Below are 22047 nucleotides of genomic sequence, written 5' to 3' on the forward strand. Positions count from 1 at the left end.
CCGGCGGCGCGGCGGGCTACTACCCGCGCTTCTCGCCCTTCTTCTTCCTCTGCACCCACCACGGCGAGCTGCAGGGCGACGGCGAGCAGGGGGAGGTGCTCATCTCGCTGCACGTCGCGGGCAACCCCACCTTCTACGTGCCCGGCCACGAGTACCACGGTAGGTGCCCCGGCCCCCGCGCACCTGCCCCGCGTCCGCGCCCGCGCCCGAGACAAAGGCTGCCGCCTCGCTCCCTGCCCGGCCAGCGCAGCGCTTGCCCCCGCGGGCTACCTGGAGAGGTGTTGGCTAGCGGGGCCTGTGCGTGTTTTCAGTCACTGTTGTTCGTACCAGCTGTGACAGACAGAGGAAACGACCGGGAGAGTTTGTCTGTCGTTTCTGAGGCACGCCACGAAGACAAAAACGCGCCCTTCTGCTCCGACCCGGTGGCCTCAGCGGTACCTCCAGACGCGCCTTTCCGCCTCTCTCGACTTGTTTCACACTCCTCTGTGGGTCTCACCTCTGTGTTCAAGCTGCCCAGCCTGGCTGATGCCCGCGGTCGCCCGCAGCAGCTGGCAGCGCGTGGAGATGCTGGTGTGCGCAGGTTCAGGGCAAGCCTGATCCAGACTTCACTGAAATCAGGATAAGTCTTTGCGCTGACTTCAGTGGCTTTTGGATCAGACCTCTCCTGGATAAACTGTAGCCCCTTTCCCTGATAAATGTGCAGTAAAAGCTGACCGGTGCCATTCGGAGGTCACTAATATCTTTGGCATTATCAACTAATATGAGGGTGACACAGGCTTGACCTGAGGAGTGATTGAACCCGGTCAAGTCGATGTGACCCCTGGGAAGAGGATTCGCCTGTAAGAGCAAAAAGTGGCAGTGTTAGGCCAAATATGGACACCTTGCCTCAGAGGTGGAGCAGTTCACATAATAATACTGTACGAACGAATAATTTTCTAACTGCTCAAACTGAAGAGCACTAACAGATGGAAATGAGTTACTTCCCTAAGCTGAAGACTTAACTTCCCTTGGCTGGTCCATCACACCACACGCAGGTGTCCTCGTCCTGTGGCAGACTGTAACCTCCTGCGTGGACCAGCTTTTGGTTTTACCCTAAAGTACTTATGGAAATGGGAGTAATGGCATTACTTAGCTGCATTACCATAATTTCTTCATATAGGAAATAGTCACATATAAAATCTTCTTAATCAGTGGCCACAGTGGATTATTTAAGAAGCATTTCCTTATCTCCTCCATAACCTCAACACAAAAGCTGATTGTAAAATACGTTATTTAAACAGTCAAAGAGAAAATGTACTTAGAAAACCTTGTTAAGAAAGAGATACTATATAACAGCACGGGGTTTAGAGATGAAGTTAAACTCTTTACTTCAAATAATAACCAGGAAATTAAGCCTAAATTTTAGTTGTAAGTAAATATTTTTCATTTTGGGTTTTTTTTCTTTCCCCCACCTCATTTTCTTGTAATTGGATTTTTAAAAGCTAGAACATTTCCAAGAGAATCCAAGTGTGTGTGCAGAGACAGTGTAAGCTGCTCAAATTGCTAAAAGCTCTCATTGTTTATTAAATAAATATTGCTATCCATATAAAGTAATCTACATACATCAAAATATACATTAACTTCTTTTTTCTCTTTAAGCCCCCTATCTTCTAATCTACATCACGCTAAAATCTGTTTATTTTTAATTTAAGAAAAGTTTAATGACAAAAACCAGTAGAAAAAAGCTGAAATGATGAAATTTTTGTTTTGCAAGTCCTTAAGCAAACACTTGTTCCCCCCCCACTTCCAAAACAAATGGGTAATCTACACTTCTTTTTTCCTAGCTAATACCTTGCTTTCCAGATCTCTGCTTTTATTCAGTATTTAGACATTATACTTTAAAAATTATGCTTTTTATGGTCATGGTAAAAATGCTCCTGGTAGGACTGCCTGTCCTGCCAAGGCATTAGGTGAGCAAGGGTTGCAAGCATTGTGGAGTTGACAATTTCCTTTCCTGAGCAGGTTCTGAGTAGAAGTGAGTTTTATGTCCTGCGCTATTCATTCTCTCACCATAGATGCCAGTGTAGAGCAATATCAAAGTCTCGGAGGAGGCTGCTACACCTCTTGCATTTGGGGCTTGTGCTGTAATATTGATTTGGATTTTAAAAGGCAGGGAGGTTATATCAACCAGGAATCAAATCACTGAAGACTCCTTAACATAAGCAGAGATGGTTTTTCTGTCACTGTTTTGACTCAGAAACCTTTATGATGTGTAAAGTTATGCTGAGCTCCCCAGAAATTTGTTAACTTGGTCACTGGTCTTGTTGTATTACTCTGTTGAGTAACTACATTGTCTTTGGGGATGTCTGGCTTTAATTCTTACATAAAAAATAATGCTGCTGGGTCTGATTCTCAACTGTCTCACACATTGTGCAGTCATTTGGCTCTAGATTTGCAAGAGTGCCCTGCAATTACAAGCACAGATTCATTTTCCCCAGGTGTCAGTATAAATAGATGGAATTTCAAAAAAGCTTAATAACTTGTATGTTGATCCCTTTTAGAAATTTGGCTACAGGTACTATGATGTGGGGAGGCTGACCTTTTGGAAAGCATAATCCTTAGGACCTGTTCCACAGCCAAATGAAGTCAAAGGGAGAACTCCCATTCCAGTTGGTGGCATTTGTATTACTCCCTTACGAGCGTGCACAGTGGCTGTAAGAAGCTACTAAATAAGCACAATTGTGTTCTATACACACTTTGCATGGATGTAAAAAACTACTCAAAAAATGCAAGGAAGTGAGGAGTCAGGACCTCAACGGGGCCCTGAGTGGTAAATGCATATGCAGGTATCTTGCACTGCTCTGAGTAGGTTGCCTCTGACACTGAAAGCAGAGTACCCACCTGTAGCACAGACCTGACTAACTAGCTTGAGGGTGGCCAATTGGCCCTGTCATTCAGCAGTGCTAATTAGCAGCGTCTGCACAGCACTTCAGTCTAGGCACCTTATTTTTGGTTTAGTAAGCTCACTGGGCAGAGCATCACAGCATGCTTAAGGGCTCTGTTGCTTTTTTTTGTAATTATATAGACATGACCTATGTATGCATGTTATTGCACACAGTAGTTGAATCATTCAAAGTGTGAACTCCGTTTTTTTAACTCGTGTTGTAGTTTGACTCATTGGACCAAAGTCAGACAGGCTACAAGCAGCTGTTGCTTCATTTTAAATCGGTGCTTGAGGTTGAAATTTGGCCTGCTAATTTTATACCACTGGTTCTCAACCCTTTTTAGACTCGAGGCACCCTTCAGTAAGCTCAGGGCACCCTTAAGAAAATGCCAGTTCTTAGTTTTCCTTCATTTCTTGATTATAGAAAAATAATGCAGCAGTTTTTCTGTTGCAAAGAATCAACAGGCCCACAACAGACTGCAATAGGTCAGAATGTTTTTAGCACTTGGAATTCTTGTTTGAAAATCTGTTTTATCTTGTGAATCCCTTTTGTACACCTAGCGGTGCTAACATTGCGTGGTACCTCATGGCACCCTAGAAGGGATCTGAAGGTACCCCCAGGGGTCACAGCACCCTGGTTTCAGAATCACTTTTAAATAGACAAAGAATTTTATAATATTCTATTATACTAATATTCTAAGGAAGAATGTATGAATTGAGTGCACTCTAATCCTACTCAAATGAGCACCAAAATACATTAAAATGATCTTAAAGAGATAGTAATAGATATGAGAAAAGTGCAACTTTTGTAATCAATGTTCACTCTCAGCAAAAGAAAGGGAGAAGCACCAACTATTTAATTGTCTACACATCTGAAATATCTTACTATTATTCATGATATGTACAGCATTAAATATTTTGAGATATTTCCTAACAGTTGTTCCTTTAACAAACAAAAACCATTAAGAAAATAAATTCATGCATTCTGCAAAAAATCACTGCTGGCAATTCTGTTTTTAAACAGTATAATTTACTGTTACTGTAAAATGTAAATATGGCCTGGATCAACATTTGTCATTTAAAAAACCATCCTTTAAAGGGTCTATTGTGAAGAAACAAAAGTACTGAGTTTTCAGATGCATAGCACAAAGGGAGCTTTATTTATGTACATTTTCAAATTGTTTTCTGTTTGTACTGCATTAAAATATATAGGGTTTAATCATTTAAGGTTCTAAACCTTATCAAATCACATAAATTAATTTAAAATAATATTGTACACTTAAGGCATGTAGGGGGTTTGGTTTTATTTAGATGTTTTTTAATTCAATGTTTCAAAGTTGTTGTTTCAGAGGCCAATATTATGTTGACTGAAAGCTAGGGAAAGTGAAGACTGGGGAGGGTAAGTAACCAGGCCAAAGTCATGCAACATGTTCATAGGAGCCAAAGGACCAAATCCCAAATCTCCTGACCTGACTCACCATTCTGTAACTAGTAGGTTATATTGGCTTCTGTGGTAATTGAGTGTACTCGGTCTCTTGAGGGATTTGGTTATTTGTTGCTTCAAAATATACAGCAGTGTTGCACTGACAATGATTATATTTTAGCAATGGGACAATTACTAAGTTCAAGTGGGTAATAGAATTTAAAATATCGTAAAGAGGGTAGGTCTAGATCAAAGATGACATTAATCTTGGGAAACCATATGCTGAGGGATTGAAAAAGGGTTTCTTTTCTTTGCTAAATTCCTAAAATGAGAGTGCAAGAAAGTACATATTGAAGTAGGTGACCTCTAACTTTAAATTCATTTTCTAACACCTTCCTCTGGCTCTTTAGTACACTACTATCACTAACTTTTACCCATTGATTTGATTATAACTCACATCATGATACACATACGAAAAAGGAAAAATAGTCTTGTGGTTAAGACAATGGACTGGAAATCAAGAGATCACAGGTGCTGCTACAGGCTTCCTATGTGACACACTGGATAAGCATGTACCTCAGTATTACATCTGTAAAATGCAGATGATAATAATTCTTTCCTACTCATGGGGTTGTTAGTGAAGCTAAATTCTCATGTATGTGAGCTGCATGGATACTATGATGATGCACAGTAGCCATATGAGTCAAAATGCATAATTAAAAATACCTTAAAAATTCTCAACTTAGTGAAGTCCCTAGAATCTATAAATACATAATGATAATAAATTAATATTAAAAATGCAATTACTTATTGAATGGCAAAGTTAAAGAAACTTGCTACTTTTACATGTATATGAAAATGACTTAAGTCTGCATCTTTACACATTACACCTCATTACACATTCATTGCACAATACAACTGTGCAATAAAATTACTAAGATGAATATTTTACATATGTATTTCAAGTGCACCTATCTGTGTGTTTCACATGCACATTGCTTACTAGTTGGTCAACAGTGTTATCACCTTTGACAGTTATTTCTTGAATTAGATTATTTTTTAATTAAGTTGATTGAGGACTTGAATTAGTAGAGTACTTAAAACTCATACCCAGCATCATCCTAGCTAAGTTAAATACCTATGTACAGTACTAGCTTAATTTGGGGCACATGCTAATTCTCATTCCCAATAGGCCTTAGGGATATTCTTAAATGCATTGTGAAATCAAGGTCCTCTTCGTTTGCTTTGAACTCTGTTGCAGTCCTTCTTCATGTTCCTTCTGGCCCTTACAGTATTTTCTACAAGCTGTATGTTCGTAGAAAAATTTCAAGCATGTAATATAAATTAAGAACTCCTGTTCCTGTACCTGTAATGCTTTCTTCTGTTTATCTTATAGTCAATTTCTATTCCTCATCTCAGTTCTTCTACAATAGCACAAATGTACACCATAGTTAGTGTTAAACAGATAGGTGTGTATGAAATACATAAATATATAAACAGTTTCATCTTAGTAATTTTATTGCATAGTTGTATTAAATGGTTTTGAAGACACAGACTTAAAATACAGCCTAAAATATAATGGTAATGACTGTTCCTATTCTTGAATCTGCAATATGTTGTCTGGGACCATTGCTTTGCTAGGTGGTGAAAAAGGGATTTTAAAGACTACTTCCAGTGTTAGTTATGCACTTCTTAAGCTCTGATAAAATGTTGCTGAAAAGCTGGTTTCTACCTTCATTCTTCAACCGTAAAAAATGAATAATGTGGTTTAATATCTCTATTTCAGCAGTCTTTACTTTATTCTTAAGGGGAATTGATACTTCTGTTTTCTGGTATTTATTTATTTTTGAGCTGGTTATTAAAACGCAATGTAATGGGGCCCCTTAGTGAGAGAGCAAGAGACAAAATGATTGCAGGGAGAGAGGCATTATTTGAGGTAAAATGAAGCAAGGCTATTACAGAACATCATTTAACATCACTATTTTCCATTGCTTCTGTATCAATTATTCAAATAATCTAGCAAGGTTCTTTGGGTCAATCTGGTATCTTTTATTAGATCAACTCAGATAGTTGGAAAAATTCTTCTTTGCAAGCATTCAGGTACAAATACCCTTTGTCAGGCTGAGGATACATCTGCAGTTGGTGTATGCTCTTCCTGGATGGAATGAATAGTAAAGAAGCCAGAGGCTGGTATGCATGCAAGAAAGGCAGTTGGTGAAGATGTAAATTGAGGAGTCAGTGGGTGAGACACAGGTAGGGGGAGGGAAGGGACTGAATGTGGCTGGTAGATAGTGGAGAGGCACCTGGGGAGTCAGATGTTAGGCAGGTTATAATGTGTCATAAATCCAGTGTTTATATTTAGTCCATGATTTTTTGTATCCAGTAGGTTGATGAAGTGAAGTTCATAATTTTGTCTGTGAAATATATTTTGTAAATTCCCTTTCAGGATTAGAACTGAGTGGCTGGGGTGTAGTGACTGTGGGGATGCAGGAGATTTTATGTTGGCAGGTTTTTATGGTGGTGGAGATATGTTGGAACCTGCTACACCCCACACCAAGAACCATCAACATTTCTGGATCTTACAGCTGCACCTCCAGAAATGTAATATATCTCATCCAGTGCACCAAATGCCCCCATGAAAAATATGTAGGAGAGACCAAACAACAACTGTGTACCAGAATGAACACACACTGGTATCAAAGACAAAGAGCACCCAATTACCTGTGGGGCCACATTTCTCACAAGAAAACCACTCTCTCTCCAGTCACTCAATTCTAATCCTCAAAGGGAATTTACAAAACTTCTTTCACAGACAAACCTATGAACTTCACTTCATCAACCTACTGGATACAAAAAATCATGGACTAAATATAAACACTGGATTTATGACACATTATAACCTGCCTAACATCTGACTCCGCAAGTGCCTGTCCACTATCTACCAGTTACAGTCAGTCCCTTTCCCTACCCCCACCTGTGTCTCACCCACCGACTCCTCAATTTATATCTTCACTGACTGCCTTTCTTGCATGCATACCAGCCTCTGGCTTCTTTACTATTCATTCCATCCAGGAAGAGCACACACCAACTGCAGATGCTTCCTCAGCCTGACGAAGGGTATTTGAACCTGAACGCTTGCAAAGAAGAATTTTTCCAGCTATTTGAGTTGGTCTAATAAAAGATATCAGATTTACCCAAATAACCTTGTCTGCCTATGTTCTTAGATCAACTGGGCTACAACCTATACCCCTCAAATAATCTAAAGCAGTTGTCATAAATGTCCAGAAATAGAAGAATGTATAAGATATAATGTCAGTGAGGCTGCACTGGTATAACTGAACACCGATTTGGCTCCAGGTTTTCAAATCTTGTCAAGTAATTAGAGTTTTTGTAGGCTCTTCTCTCAAAAACTTCCATTTTGCTCCCTTATTTATACCAATCTTTGCATTGAGAAAGAATAGAGATTTCCATTATGTTTTCCTAAGCTGAAGAGGCATGTAGAAACTACTGCTCTCAGGAAGCTAGTTATGCCCTGGGATTGTTATGTAGATCCTCCCAACCCTGTGATAAGTAGGCCAAAAGGCAAGGAGTTAGCCAGATGTGGTGGAGGAGACAAAAGAATTAAGAATAAGAAAATTTTAGTGCTTAGATCTGTTTTCTTCTCCCATGTCTTAAAAGAAAAAGTTGTTGAGACTTGCACAGCATACATGAAAGAAATTTGCATGAGATCAGCATCTGCAAACTAGATCTGATCCATTAATACTCATGTAATGTATTCTGTCCATGGTCCATTGTGTACAGAGTATATTTTCTTGCATAAACTGGATTTGAGGGCACAGAAATATTTGACCTGTTTTCTCTGTTTTCTATACATTGACTTTTGTCACATAATAGCTTTAGGGCATGTTATATGGCCTGTCTCATTCGTCAGGTTTGTGCCTGAGGTGTTATGGACTGGGTATATGTTTGAGTGACGTGTGAGTCTGTTCATTTTGACCTGGGTCATTTGGATGTCTATATTACTTTGTAACTGTTGTACAACTACCAAATGAAGGGGGCTGTTGTAAATTTTTAAAAGTTACGCTTTTGAGATCTCTACACCGGAAACTGAGAAATAATGCCCATCTTACTACTATGGCGTTTATAAGAAAAGTATAAAGAGTATTATAGCTGATGCCCTCTTACAGATGGTGTTTCACTGGAGGAGATGTAAAAACATAAGGGTTTCATCTGTTATCTTTCTAATAGTGGTCCAAATATGTGGCCAGCAGACGGCTCAGCTATTTGTAGTGTCAGACTTGGGATTTATGCAAGTAGGCACAAGTCCATAAAGACCTAAATAATTTGATTTGACAAATCTGCAAGAAAAATAATCCCTAAACCCCCTCCTAGTATATCTGTAACTGTGGACTGGCTTGTCCTACATTACAGAAGTTGGGATCAGCCAGGGATGCCAGAATGACCCACATATGTCAAATGACATTTGATTTTCAGGACAGGAGAATTATTAATTTGTATCAATGTATTGCTCAGAATACTAGCCACTGTACATATGGACATAAAGTAGAAGCCTGCCTCAAACAGCATACAGTCTGAGGCCAAGATCCTGTAATAAGATTAGCATGAGTTCTAGGGTTTCCCACCATGAGAAGGCCATGGATGATGGGCATTGTGTGGAGAAGAATGTGTGTGGGTGGGTGGGTGAAGGGGCAGGAGGGGAAGGGAGAAGAATAATGTTGCAGAAGAATATATCAACATATACATAAAATTTTGTTGTTAACATAGATTTGAATGTATAAAAACATTGTTAATGTAACTATAGACATATATTCAAAGATATATATAATATATATGTTCCAAGTCAATGTCTTTTTGTGTATAAAACTCGTTGTCACAAGTATCAATTAGATGACAAGTTTAGTAGAACTGAAAAAATAATTAGATGTTCATTTCAACAATAAAAAATGGTACAGTTTTACCATAGCATAAAAATATACATATTCAACAAGATGTAACCCTCATGCTTCAGGACACAAGATGACTACTAGCTGACTTTGGTATGATGTAGGGGAATTCTGTGTACTTCCCTTTGATCTATCTGGCCACTCTATTGAAACAACATTGATTTACAAAATTTAGTGCTAGAATGTCATGTAACTTTCTTCACTTGACCATGTCTTTTCTGACACGTAATTTAATGGTGATTGTTTTTGAAGTATTATATTTTTATTTTCACATCAACTTATTATAAATCACCTTACATCTGATAATAGACAAGGTTCTAAATGTAAGGAGCTCTCGAGTTTAACCTTTTTTTATGTCTGGCTCAAGCCCTAAGACTAAGGTCCAAATTTTTTATGGCTCTTTGTTACATAACCACAAAAGGAAACAACACTCTTTTTACCTCTGAGAATGTACAGTCTTTCTTAGTGGTCCTAGAGCTGTTATGAGAACCTCAGTAGCTTTTGATGAAAGTTTTAGTCTTTTTACATGCTTCCTTTCTTTGTGTTAACATTTCCTGCCTTTTCATCCTGCATAAAAGGTGCATAGCGTTTAAATGGAATACGCATTTTATGCCAATTGTGCGTAGCCAGTCATTTAAGTATATTGCAAATACACACAATGCAACATTTAAAACTTTTAAAATCTCAAAGAACAGACTGCTTGGGGGGAAAAGACCTTCTCAGCTTCTGAGGAAACTGCTTTTCACCTGTCCCTTCCCTATCTTTGTTCTCACTTTTCTGTAGAAAAATCCTAGAAGTCTTGAAGATCATCAGATCTAGGCTCTGAACCAACTGCAAATGGAATCTGATAGGTGGAACTATTTTATACAGTTTCTTATATATCACTTACCTCTATAGTATCTGAGCACTTCCAGAAGTGCATTAAACAATACGAAAAATATCTTGTTCTTTGCTAAGTGTTCTTTCATCCTTTTCCCAGAGGAAAGAGGCATCTGTAACCGTGTGTTTGTATCTTGTATGTTTTTAAAGAAAAATATGTTATATATGTATTCATCCAAACATATAATGATCTTGTGGTGAGAGGTGTGGCTGTAAGTAGTAAAGGAAAAGAGAAGCTATGCTTCATCTGTGTTTTGCTAGTGCTTGAGCCCGTGACATCAGACCAGTCCCCCAAAGGCTGTGTTTACGTGTTGAAAAGGATCATGAAAGAGGTTTCCATGGGGCATAAAGCCCTGACTGAGAACACCCTGCAGGGAGGGCATCAAGCTCCACTTCCACTCAGACACAAGGTACTACTTCTTTGCTTTGTCTGTCCATCAGCACTTGCATCCAACCTCATTCCAATGATGGATCTTCAGTCAAGCTCATGGTTTCTTAATTTTTACAGCTTAATTTTTAGCTTATTTTTTTTACGTGACTCCATGGAAAAGTATTTTTATACTTTTTTTTTTTAATGGACAGTTTATAAATTTCTGGGCAGTTGGCATCCCTGCCCTGAATTCAGCTTGTCTGATCTAGATATGGATTTCATTTAGATAAGTTTGTAGTTGACCTTTGGCTTGTTTAAGAATGGAAGGATTGACTGTGAGCAGTAATTGGCCAGGCCTGCTATATGTGGGATATGTTTAAGGTTTTCTTGTTTAGGGTTGGTTGGAATATTGAATGTTTGGAGGATGAGGAAGGGAAGATTAGTTCCTTGAATAAGGCATCAGTTATTTCCATTAGGAGAGGCACCACTAGTTTGTGATGGATGTTGGTGGGCTTCACAAGTTTGGTTCATTACTCCTTTCAGATCAGTACTTCCACTCATTATGAAGGGCTGGAACAGTGGGGGATCAGATGGCTTGTTGTAGGTGTAAGCTGTAGGCACATTTAGGAAGTTCTTTCAGTCTTTTCAGTGCAATTGTATGGTAGTTCGTCAACGTACGTGGTTCTGTAGCAGTATGTTAGCATTTCATATTGAAGATGCAGTTTACTGTGTTGGATATCTCCTTTGGGTGGGATTCGACAGCTTCAGTGGAGGCTGATAAGATTCTTTTAACCTTTAGTACAGCTACAGGATAATCCGTTAGGAAGTCTTTGTTTTGTCCTCTCTGGGCACGTCTGCACATGATGCTTTAATGCACATTAGCCTAAGTTAATACACATTAAGGGTGCGCATGTACATGTGCCCTTTATGTGCATTAAAAATGGCAAATTTAGGCTATTCACACCTAAATTTGATACCTGCCACACACAGCGTTAATGCACTTAAATGTCTGCACATGTAGATACCTGCCTAAACCTACTTAATGCACATTAAGATAATGCGCATTAAATTTAGGTGGGCTTAAATGCACGTGTAGACACGCCCTCTGTTACCTTATGTTTCAGCATGGACACTAAAGTTTTTTTCACAGTCCTACTTTCATGTGATCACAGGATGGCTCAGTGCTCTTCAAAGACAATGAATCCATCCAAGCTAAATGGAAAGAGCACTTTAAGGCACTCCTGGATTGTGGGTTGCCTGTGATGGATAGCACCAGAGTTCATCTCCTAACACTCTAAAAGAAGATTCCTCACCAGCTCTCCTATCCTAAAAAGAAGTCTGGCATGCCATCAAGGAAACCAAAAACAACTAGGCTACTGGACTGGATGTTATACCTGCTGAAATCTATGAGGCTGGCACTGAGGAACAGGTTCTGAGACTCCATGAATTTATTCACTGAATTTGGAACAACAAATAAATCCCTGGGGACCTGAGGAATCTCAACATCATAACTATCTTCAAAAAGGAGATAAGCTGTGTGTGGGAACCATAAAGGTATTGCTCTCCTTTCCACTGCAGGGAAAACCCTCTCCTGCATCCTCCTGAATTGCCTTCTGCCTCCTGCAGACGAAGTCCTGGTAGAATCTCTGAGTAGTTTCAGATCATCCCTTGGGGAAACTGACAAGGTCTATGTTGTTCACTGGGCCCAAGAAAAGTGTTGGGAACAATATCAGGACTTGTATATGGCCTTCATTGACCTTACTAAGACCTTTGATTCCATCAATCATGAAATTCTGTGGAAAGTACTGGTCAGATTTGGATGTCCTGAAAAGTACGTCAAGATCCCAAGGCATCTTCATGACCAGATAACTGTGACCATTCTGTGCATCAGATCAGAGACAGATCCATTTGTCATCTGAACTGGGGCCAAACAAGGATGTGTCATCACCCCAACTCTGTTCTCCATTTATTTGACAGTCATCCTGGTTCTCATTTAAGGACTGCCTTCCTTCCAGAATTGATATTGAATATGAAATGGATGGTGTGGTCCTCAATCTGGGACATTTTTGTTTAAAGACCAAAGTTATCAAAACAGCTATCCTTGAACTTCAGTATGGTGATGACTGCACCATTATTGTGCACACTGAGGAAAACTTCCAGACTGTGCTGCATCTCTTCAGAGAAGCCTACCAAATGTTTGCCTTCTCTTTCAACGTTGAAAAGACTAAAGTGCTCTATATCAGCCTTCCCTAAGCCATGAATGTGACTCCATCTCCCCCCACCCCAGTTACCACTGAGGGAAAGACCCTGGAGATAGTTGCACACCTCTCCTACCTTAGTAGCCACCTCTGTCAGAGAGTGGTGAACATTCATGAGGAAATCCAGGATGGGATGCAGTGCACAAGTGCCTCCTTTGGGAAATTGCTTTGGCATGTTTATTTATCGCAATCTCTGGAAAGACACTAAGATCCAGGTTTACAATGCAACCATTATCCCCACTCTCCTCTACAGATGTGAAATGTGGGTTACTTACTGTGGTGGGCCAGTAGTGGGTGTTCCTGTGCTGAACCACCCACCTCACTGCGCCCGACCACCTTCCAGGCTCCAAGTGCCCTGGGGGCACCTCACATCTGGCCGACCCCCTTCCTGGAGCACACTCACTAGCCTGGGGGTAACGCCGCCACCACCCAGAGTCTGGACTGATCCTGGACTTGTGCCCTCTGGGAAACAGAGGCCTAGTAGTCCTTGAAGGTATTTGACCCACTGCAAGAACTTGGGGTACTTCCCTCAGTCTGAAGCACAAATAGTGGTTTCCCTTAGTCAGCCAAACCAAGGGGACCCCAAGGCATAATCTAGACCTACTCCCAATAAGCCTCCATGCTAGGTACAAAGGAGAATTTTATTGGTTACAAGGAGTAGGCTGGGAATAGAGTACAGAGTAGAGCAATATCAGAGACATCACACAGAGCAAACTGGCATGGCTGAGTAGCTTTTGATCACGCATCTGTGTTACTGCAAGCTATATACCTAGTTAGACCTTAGGTAGCTTACTCATGGGTATCATCCAGAGGCAGGTATAGATTCTCTCTGGAGGCAGGCACTTCATTGATCATGAGTTTCAAGAGAGAGAGCAAGTTTCAGATGGTCCAGCTCTTCTCTTTCTGAGTTTTCATCATGGCTACTGCCCCTCCTCCTGGGCAGTCCTTAACTTATATAGCCCTTATAACCTCATTTACTGGGTCCAATGGAGACCAGCATCTGTTGGCTGCCAGCCAACCAATTTGAAAGGCATCATTGGTTGCTGGGCAGACTGGCAGGGTCTCTAGCCTCCTCCCAGTCAGGCTCACGTTGCTTAGAACAAGGGCAGGCAATTATTCTGGGTGGAGGGCCACTTTCCCAGTTTTGGCAGGCTGTAGAGGGCCGCATAGGTAGCCCTACCCCTTGACAGGTGTCCCACCAATTGACAGGTGCCCCGCCCCTGGTCACCATCTTGGGACCAATGTCCAAGGGCCAGCACTGGTGGGGCCCCGGGACACCGGTGTGGGCCCTGTGCTCCCAATGGCTCCCTGCCCACTCACACCCAGTACCCCACCAGCCCCAAAGTACAGGCGGGGGACAGCGCACAGCCCTGACCCCCTGCTCGCCAGCAGGGAAGAAACTGGTGCTGAGAATGGGGAAAAGTGGCCACTTGCCTGCCCCATGACCAGTGCCCCAAGCTGCAGGTGCTTGCAGCCCATGCGGGGCTGTCAGGAGCAGGCACAGGCAGCCCCATGTGGGCTACAGGTGGCTGCAGCACAGGGCGCTGGCCATGGGGCAGGCGAGGGGCCACTTTTCCCCGCGCTCAGCACCATCTTGTAACCCGCCCCATTGCCAGCCTTGGGGGTGGGGGAGAAAGCAGCCCCTTGCCGCCCCATGCCCAGAGCCCTGCACTCAGCCACTCACAGCCTGCCTGGGGCTGCCTGTGCCTGCTCCGGACAGCCCTGTGCGGGCTGCAAGCACCTGCAGTGCGGGGCACTAGCCATGGGGTGGGCGAGGGACTGTTTTTCTCCGCGCAGGGAAGGAGCCCAGGGAAAAGTTGAGCGCGGGGGGGGGGAAGTGGTCCCTCCCCTGCCCCATGCTTGGTACCCCACGCTGCAGGTGCTCGCAGCCCACATGGGGCTGTCCAGAGCGGGCACAGGCAGCCCCATGTGGGCTGCAAGCAGCTTCAGCGCGGGGCACTGGATGTGGGCGGGGAGGGGCCGCTTCCCCCCACCGCTCCTTCCTTGCTTGGGGTCCCCCCCTACTTACCTGAGTTTCCTGTGCCAGGGCAGCCAGGTGCTGTTGTTGGAGCCCGTCGGGCTTCCCCTGGGTCCTACTGCCCTTGGTTCGTGTCATTTTTGACAGGAACCAAGGGCAGAGAAATATTAATTTTCTACATCTTTTTAGGGGCCCTGCAGGCCAGATAGAATGGCCTTGTGGGCTGGATGTGGCCCGTGGGCCATATTTTGCCTGTCCCTGGCTTAGAACAATAGGGAGCATAAGCCCCTCACCCAGATATGTGATGCCAGTCATGTAGGCAGAGGGAGCAGGTTTCCCCTCTCCCTCAGGAATGTATTCAACTGAGGTTACCTAAAGAGATGGGATGTCTTCCCTCTGCAGGGCCCATATTAACAAAATTGTCACAGAGCAGAGTTTTTGGGGAGAGACAGAGGTGGCCTTCTGCCACACCTACCATCATCTCAAGAGCTTATAGAGGTATCACCAGCAGTGTCTCCAGAAAATCATCCACATCAAATGGGAAGATCGCCATACAAATGCCAGCTTCCTTGCTGAAGCCTGTGTTATTAGCATTGAGTTGGTGATCCTGAAGCACCAACTTTGCTGGACTGAACACTGTGTATGGATACCTGACTCTACTCCCAGAACAAGCACTCTATTTCCAGCTTAGTAAGAGCCTGAGATCTCACAGTGGCTGGAGGAAGTACCACAAGCACACACTGAAGGCATACCTCAAGAAAGTGGATGCCAACATTAAGAGTTGGGAGGAGCTGGCTGCTAACCAACCCCAATGGTGCTTCAACCTCAATCAAGCAGCAGCCTGTTTTGAGGTAAAGTGTCTTGCCCTCGAAGCAGAGAAGACAGAGGAGAGGAAGGAGAAGGAGAGGAATCCCATTCTGCAGCCTGCTTTCCCCTGCAGAAAGACATCCAACTTCTGTGGGTATATCTATGGCTCAAGTATTGAACACTTAAGTTGCCTCAGGATCCAGGAAGCCATGGTAGAGATCATCCTAGAATTGAGGGATTGCGATGATGTAAGTTTTCACCCTCTCTGTTTTTCCTGGCCCAAGCTGACAGAGAATTAGAGGGAATCCTATATGAGCAGTGGGAGGAAGGAGCCATTTGACATTTAGTGTGTCGATGGTTAAGGCTGGTTAAGTATAATTGTTCAATAGGTCATACACTCCTCATTCTGTGAAAAGAATCTCGTTGTCCTCTAGTGGGCTTTGAAACTTATCAGGGATCACTTAGTCTATTTATGTAGCTGAATCACAGTGGTCTGTCTTGTTGCCTGGAAGCTGAGAGACCTCTGTGCACTGTCTTAATGAGCTGGTGATCTGTCCAAGGCAGTGGCTACTTTGTGATATCTTTTACTTTGGTTTCTTAGGTAAACAACTTTTTCAGTGTGCGATTGGATGCATGGTTGACTAGAGGTAATCTCTGAAAGTCTGTTGGAAGCAAGGGAGTGCTGGGAGGGAAAACATTTCATCTTCTCATCTTTTAAATCAGGGGGATGTTGGCTTGGACCCTTCAGGTGATGATAATGATAGTGTGTTTTCGTACTTTTCAATTCCAAAAGTGTAGTTTGAGAACAAAATCATGGAGCATATTCTCCTCAGTCTGAATCTATGTAACACCTTTAATGTTAATATTAGTGACATAGTTATGTACAGACAGAAAAAAGCAAGCCAATAGGTTTAATTTCCCCTTAGTCATGCTATCTTCTCCTAGTCTCTTAAGCCAGGAACATATGATAGGCCATGTCCTCAACTAGTGTCAGTGGCATGAAATTTAGTCAACTTGCTCCATTTTATACTAGCTTCAGTCTGGCATGAGTGAAGGAAGCTAATAAATCCATCTGATCAGTTTTCTTTTTCAGGTAGTAATTTTTACCTGTCAGAACACTTGTTCTGAATGGTTATCTACCTCTTTTATGAAAAAATATATCATCGACTCATTTCATTTTATTTTTTAAAGAAAATTAAATTTTAAAAGGTGTTGGGATCTTCTTCACTGATCTGTTTAGTATGTCTGAAATTCCTTTTCTAGTGCTCTCAGCCTTACTCTTTTCTTCACTGTGCTAAAGTTCCAGAATTTGTAACAGTGAGTACTTCATCTTTTGGGGGATGAAGGGCCAGAACTTGGCATGTGAGTTTTTGGCAAGGGGAAATGGCATGACACCTTGGAGTTCTCTTCATTAACTGCTATTACTGAAGCCAGTGGTTTAGCCAGGCGTAGCTGCTGTAGCCAGTGGCTTCGCCAGACCTCGGTGCCACAGAGTTTTTCTGAGAAAAATGTCAAACTTGTATTTATAACTTCTTATTAACCATTGGGCTCAATCATGTGCCCATTCATTGTCACATAACCTTCAGAAGCAGACTCGTAAGGACAAACTCCTAAAGAGAATAGAGAAATAAAATGGATGCTGGTTCCTCAGCTAACCTCCGTGGAGTGCAGCAAGGGGGATACTCTTGTTCTGAGTAGTTCTCTTACTGCCCTTCTCAAGCTCAGTTTGGAAGATGAATGTGGAAGAGCCCAAGTCAATGATGTGTGCCTCAGTTCCCTATCATGTGCACACAAGCCTACACCCACACCTATGGGCAGCAAATGCAGGCCTCTGTTCCTTAAGGAGGGAGTGCAGCTGTCCAGACTGGAACTAGGAAATCAAATAATAAATGCACTGTTTCTGACAGAATGGTCAGTGCTGTGAAACTATACTTAGGAGGTCTGTCAGGGACTCTGATCAAGCAGGCCTGGCCAAGCATGTGAGTTACCACACCTCTTCCTCATCCCTGCCTAATGTGGTTAACCCAGTTTTCTGCAGCCAGGTTGGCTGCTGAAAGCACCACTCAGACCTTTTAAACGTGGGCTGCAGACATGCCTTCATGCAGCCTCAGTGTTTTGGGAAGCTTTGCTTTCACTGTGCTCTGGTTCTTCTGGCTCCTGACTTGCTTTGGCTTTGCCTGACCCTAATCATGGCTCTCCCCTTCACCTTGGTGCTGGCCCTGCTCTCACGTTTTCCCAGCGTCCTGACTCACTTCGGGCTCCCTTGATCCTGACCTTGGATCTTCTTTGGAACTCAGCTCTAGTTCTCCGACTCCTCACTCCTGATCTTGGCTTACATCTTAGACTACATATCTTGGATCTTCCCTCTCAGCTCTGGTAACCTGTTCCCCACAGGCCTGGCTGCCCAGGTCCCAGCAAACCTTCACAGTCTGTGGCTTCCTTAGACAGACTAGGTAATTAACTCTTATCATGTTTCCTGCAAAGATACCAAAAGAAATAAATCAATATTTCCTACTATATCTGAAGAGTAGAAGATGAGACTGTCTTCTCCAGCTGCTGCTGTGGGGGTCACCACTCTTTAAAGCCCAGCTTAGTGTGCCTTGATCCTGCTGTCAGGTGTTTATACCTTTCCACTGCCTCCATCTTCACCCTGCAGTAACTGGCAACTGTGTGCTGAGGGAGGACAGTGCAGGTGTTGAGAAGAAGCAGTTAGTAAGGTGGTAAGCTCATCAGTTTACTCCTTTTTATCCCTTTGACTTCTATTTTATAGCACAGTATGGTTGCTCAGTGCCCAATAGTCCACATTCAACCTGATGTTGGTTACTGTGAATTTGAATGCAGCTAGCCTGCTGAAGGTTATGTGACTGCTTAACCAAGTCCCTGGTGATTAGCAGCTTGGCACTTCTAATTTGGGAGATTTATGTTTTACTTGAGAGTGGCCTCGCTAGAAAGGGTCTCTTCAGGTAGCCAAGTCCAGGGCTGCTGTGGGCATGAAAACCTTGTCAGCATTATTCCAATAAAAATAAAAATAAAATTAGAATAATGAAGTGTCATTTGATACTTTCAGCTTGGTTCTCCAAGCAAAGTCAATGAATATGGAGGAATAATATTACATGTATAGTCCTTCTCAGGCAAACCAATTCCCAGGTCTCTTGGGGTTGCACTCTGTGGAAACCTGAAGCTGTTCAAAGTCATCAGAAAAGTAGATTCGTGATGCTGTCTCGTGCCAGGTACTACAGAAAGGGATATATAACACATGGCAAGTCAGAGCAATTCCTGAAGTAAAACAAGAGATTACAACTTTGCAAGTGGTAACTGGATTAAAGTCAGGGGCTGAGATGAGATCTGTTACAGCTTTCAGTTACCTGAGGGAAGTCAGGGTGATTCCCAGTCAGCCCTGTCCAGAGTTAGCCTCTGAGTGGTGCCAGGTTTTTAACCTGGGAGCAGACCGCTACCTACAGCTTCGGACAGTATGGTCAATGGACATTATCTTTGCAAGAATTCCTGGGACAAACTGTCCCTCTCTTAAATGCCCCATGGAAATACCAGGATATAAATGGAATTAGGCATCATCTATGGCTGTGAGCACATTTACTCAGGCTAGTACTCCAGGGACACACAACCAGCATTTGTAAGCTGGCTGCTTGCGATATTGCTTGGTCCCTAGATGGCAGGGAGCTGGTTTTTATGGAACAAGCAGCTATCCTGGCATGAAAGTGACTTGGGCAGCAGACAAACAAGACTTTTTGCATAGTAAAGCTAATGCATTTTTTTTTCAACGGGTAAGTTTACTCTGGATTAGAGTGATTTACTACAACATAGGAGAGCTGTGTGCTTTCCACTTTTACTACATAGTGAAGTCAATTATACAGTGTGTAGACCCAAGTAATATAACCTCCTTGTAATCTTACTTATAGTTTCCATAATTGGGAAACATATAAGCAAGTTCTTAACAGAGCCACACTTTCTCATTCCCACTTTACACTTCCATAATCATGTTTTCTAGTTTTCATATGATGGCTACTTTTTTCTACCATAACTCTGTGACTGCCTTCTATCTGACACATTTTCTCAGTCTCTTAATACTGGCTTTAAAGAAGAAGGAAATCCTATCTTTTCTAGGAAAATTTGCTCATCGTTCCCCGTAACAGAAAGAACTAGAGAAAATGTAGTTATGTGTTTTCTGGACTACCTTGAAACCATAGTAGACATATGGCAGTAGGGAAGTTTGTCATAGTCCTGAGCATGCTGGTCTTGGCTCCCAAGAATGTTAACTGAGGAGAGCCATAATGGAAAACAAGGGGGGAAAGGGGGTCCAAAAACAAATGCTCCATTTTTAGTGAAGTATGTTGGACATGCTGATCTCATGCACAGATGTGCTTCAATTATCTGGAAATCACTTGAGCCTGGTCCTGTAAATTAATATTGTCCATCCCCATCTCTCTATCACATCTGTTTTGAAAAATTGAGGTTTCATTGTCTATTCCCAGTTTCTTTGGAAGTTGTCTCAGTGAAAGGAAACTTTAAGGAGCAAGACATTTTCCTGCTGCAAATGAGTAATGGGCACATCTGAATCTGCCCCAATTTTCAAACAGGCTGAATTATCAAAATAATGCATCTATGGACCTTATAATTCAAAGAAATACAAATTACTGCTTCTTACTCCTCCTCTGGCACATGGTAGCAGAGGTCATGTACTCTGCATGTCAGCTTCTTATTGGAGAAGAAATCAGTGACACAGAGTCTTAGGGCACATCCGGACAGGCACGGATGTGCGGTATGTGGTGCCGCAGACCCATCTGCAGTGCCGCACACCACTCTCATTGCACATACAGGCATTCCCCACTCTGCTAATTTGTAGCGTGGGGTGGCGGGGGAAGGTTGACACTTGGAGATCCCAGTGTCAAAAAACTCCTGCGTCTAAAAATGGGGTGTCACATATGGGGGTAGCATGCACTGCCAGAAACTGGAGCCTGGCTGGCCAGACTCCACATTCAGGTTGGCAACCAGGCTCCCTGCTGCTGGACTGCTGCATCTGCAGCCCCTGGAGGCCCCCAGTATTGCAGGTAATACTGCTGGACCCAGCTCTAGTGCTGGACCCAGCCTCCCCTACCTGACCTGGGGCAACATGCTGCATGCCAAATGTGCTGCTATTGCTTGTTCCTGGGAAAATGCAAGTTGCCATTTGTAGAGATGCACCCATGGTGTTTTCTTAGTACAAACTGTTTATTCTACATTCTGACTTTGAACGGTGGTAGTTCTAAGTGCCGCACTGCAATCCCCTCTATCAAACACCAGTATCCAGTTCCTACAAATAAACTTTTCCCTGAAAATTGTCTCTACTCAATGAGTACAAAGCAAAGAGCACATTCTCCTGCTGTTTGCAACAGCTTCCTTAACAAAAAGTGATCACAAAATTAGTAACACTGCAGCACTTCCCACTACACACTCTTGGCATATCAGTAAAAATGTTGAGACTGTGTGTAACAGTGCCATCTGGTGACTTTTATCATAACTGTTCGTTTTTTATTCTAGAGTTATAGAAACAGCTACTGCTACTGCCAATCTGTATTCTTATATGAACAAGCCTTGGAACAATGGAATCTTCATATCTGTTGCTTTATGTATTTTTCTTGGGGTGGTAGAATTTTACAATTATCAGGACTCATCCAAATATTCCTAGTTTTTAAAAGCATAGTAACTAAGAAAAGAGGGCCAAATCAAAAAGCTATATCTGAGATTTTAGTGCCCACTATACTTAGCATTTAGATCATCCTACTTAGTGATGGACAGGAATCTGGATTTCCTGTTTTCCACAGAAAAAGGAGAAAAACAGAGATTTATTCCTTTACTGGAGGAAAACGCAGGTTTCTAAACTCACGGATTTTGCAGTTTTGGGAAGACCTCTGCAGGCTGGCAGAGTTCTAGCCTGAAAGGGGCAGGGGGGAACGGGAGGAGGGTGGTCAGGCAGGGAGCACCATGTACATGTATATGCATATGGCTGCTGGGCAGGCTGGAGAGCACTTCTTGTAGGTAAGTGGGGGAGCGGGGATTGAGGCCCCCATAGGGAGGGAGTAGGGAAGGGATGGGGATGGGGCTGCTGCCCAGCTGGGTAGTGCATGGGGTTTGGGGCCTGGGGCTGCAATGTGTCGCTACAGAGCCCTGGCAGGGAGTAGGACAGGGCCATGGGCGGCTCGTCCAGCGGCAGGGGTGTGTTGCTGGCTCCCTGCTGCTGCATTCACTCTTGGTGGGGGGGTGAGGGCAGGGAGGGACCCATGCCCCCCAGATCTGTGCGTGGGGTGGTGGTGGGTGCGGGTGCCTGCTGCAGGCTTGGGCTTCTGCCCTGCTGCCCTCCCCTGGGTCCTCTGCAGCCCAGTGGGTGAGACCCAGCATTGCAGGGAACACCAGGGCCATGTGGGGATCTCCTTGCCCCTGCGAGCTCCAC

At 43.0% G+C, this 22047-nt stretch overlaps 1 protein-coding gene across 1 annotated transcript in view; it reads left to right on the forward strand.

Moving 5' to 3' along the window:
- Nucleotides 1–2: 2 nt before the first annotated feature.
- The window catches only part of RELN (reelin), a gene marked incomplete at its 5' end in the record, with an annotated part of 668605 nt that continues 646560 nt past the window's right edge, over nt 3–22047 (forward strand). Inside the window, one exon of the mRNA XM_019509331.1 lies at nt 3–159. Within this exon, the coding sequence (XP_019364876.1) occupies nt 3–159 (157 nt within the window). The remainder of the gene's footprint in view (nt 160–22047) is intronic.

This window comes from Gavialis gangeticus, unplaced genomic scaffold (assembly GCF_001723915.1).
Source record: "Gavialis gangeticus isolate Ggan-Ray unplaced genomic scaffold, GavGan_comp1, whole genome shotgun sequence".
NCBI classification, from domain to species: Eukaryota; Metazoa; Chordata; order Crocodylia; family Gavialidae; genus Gavialis; species Gavialis gangeticus.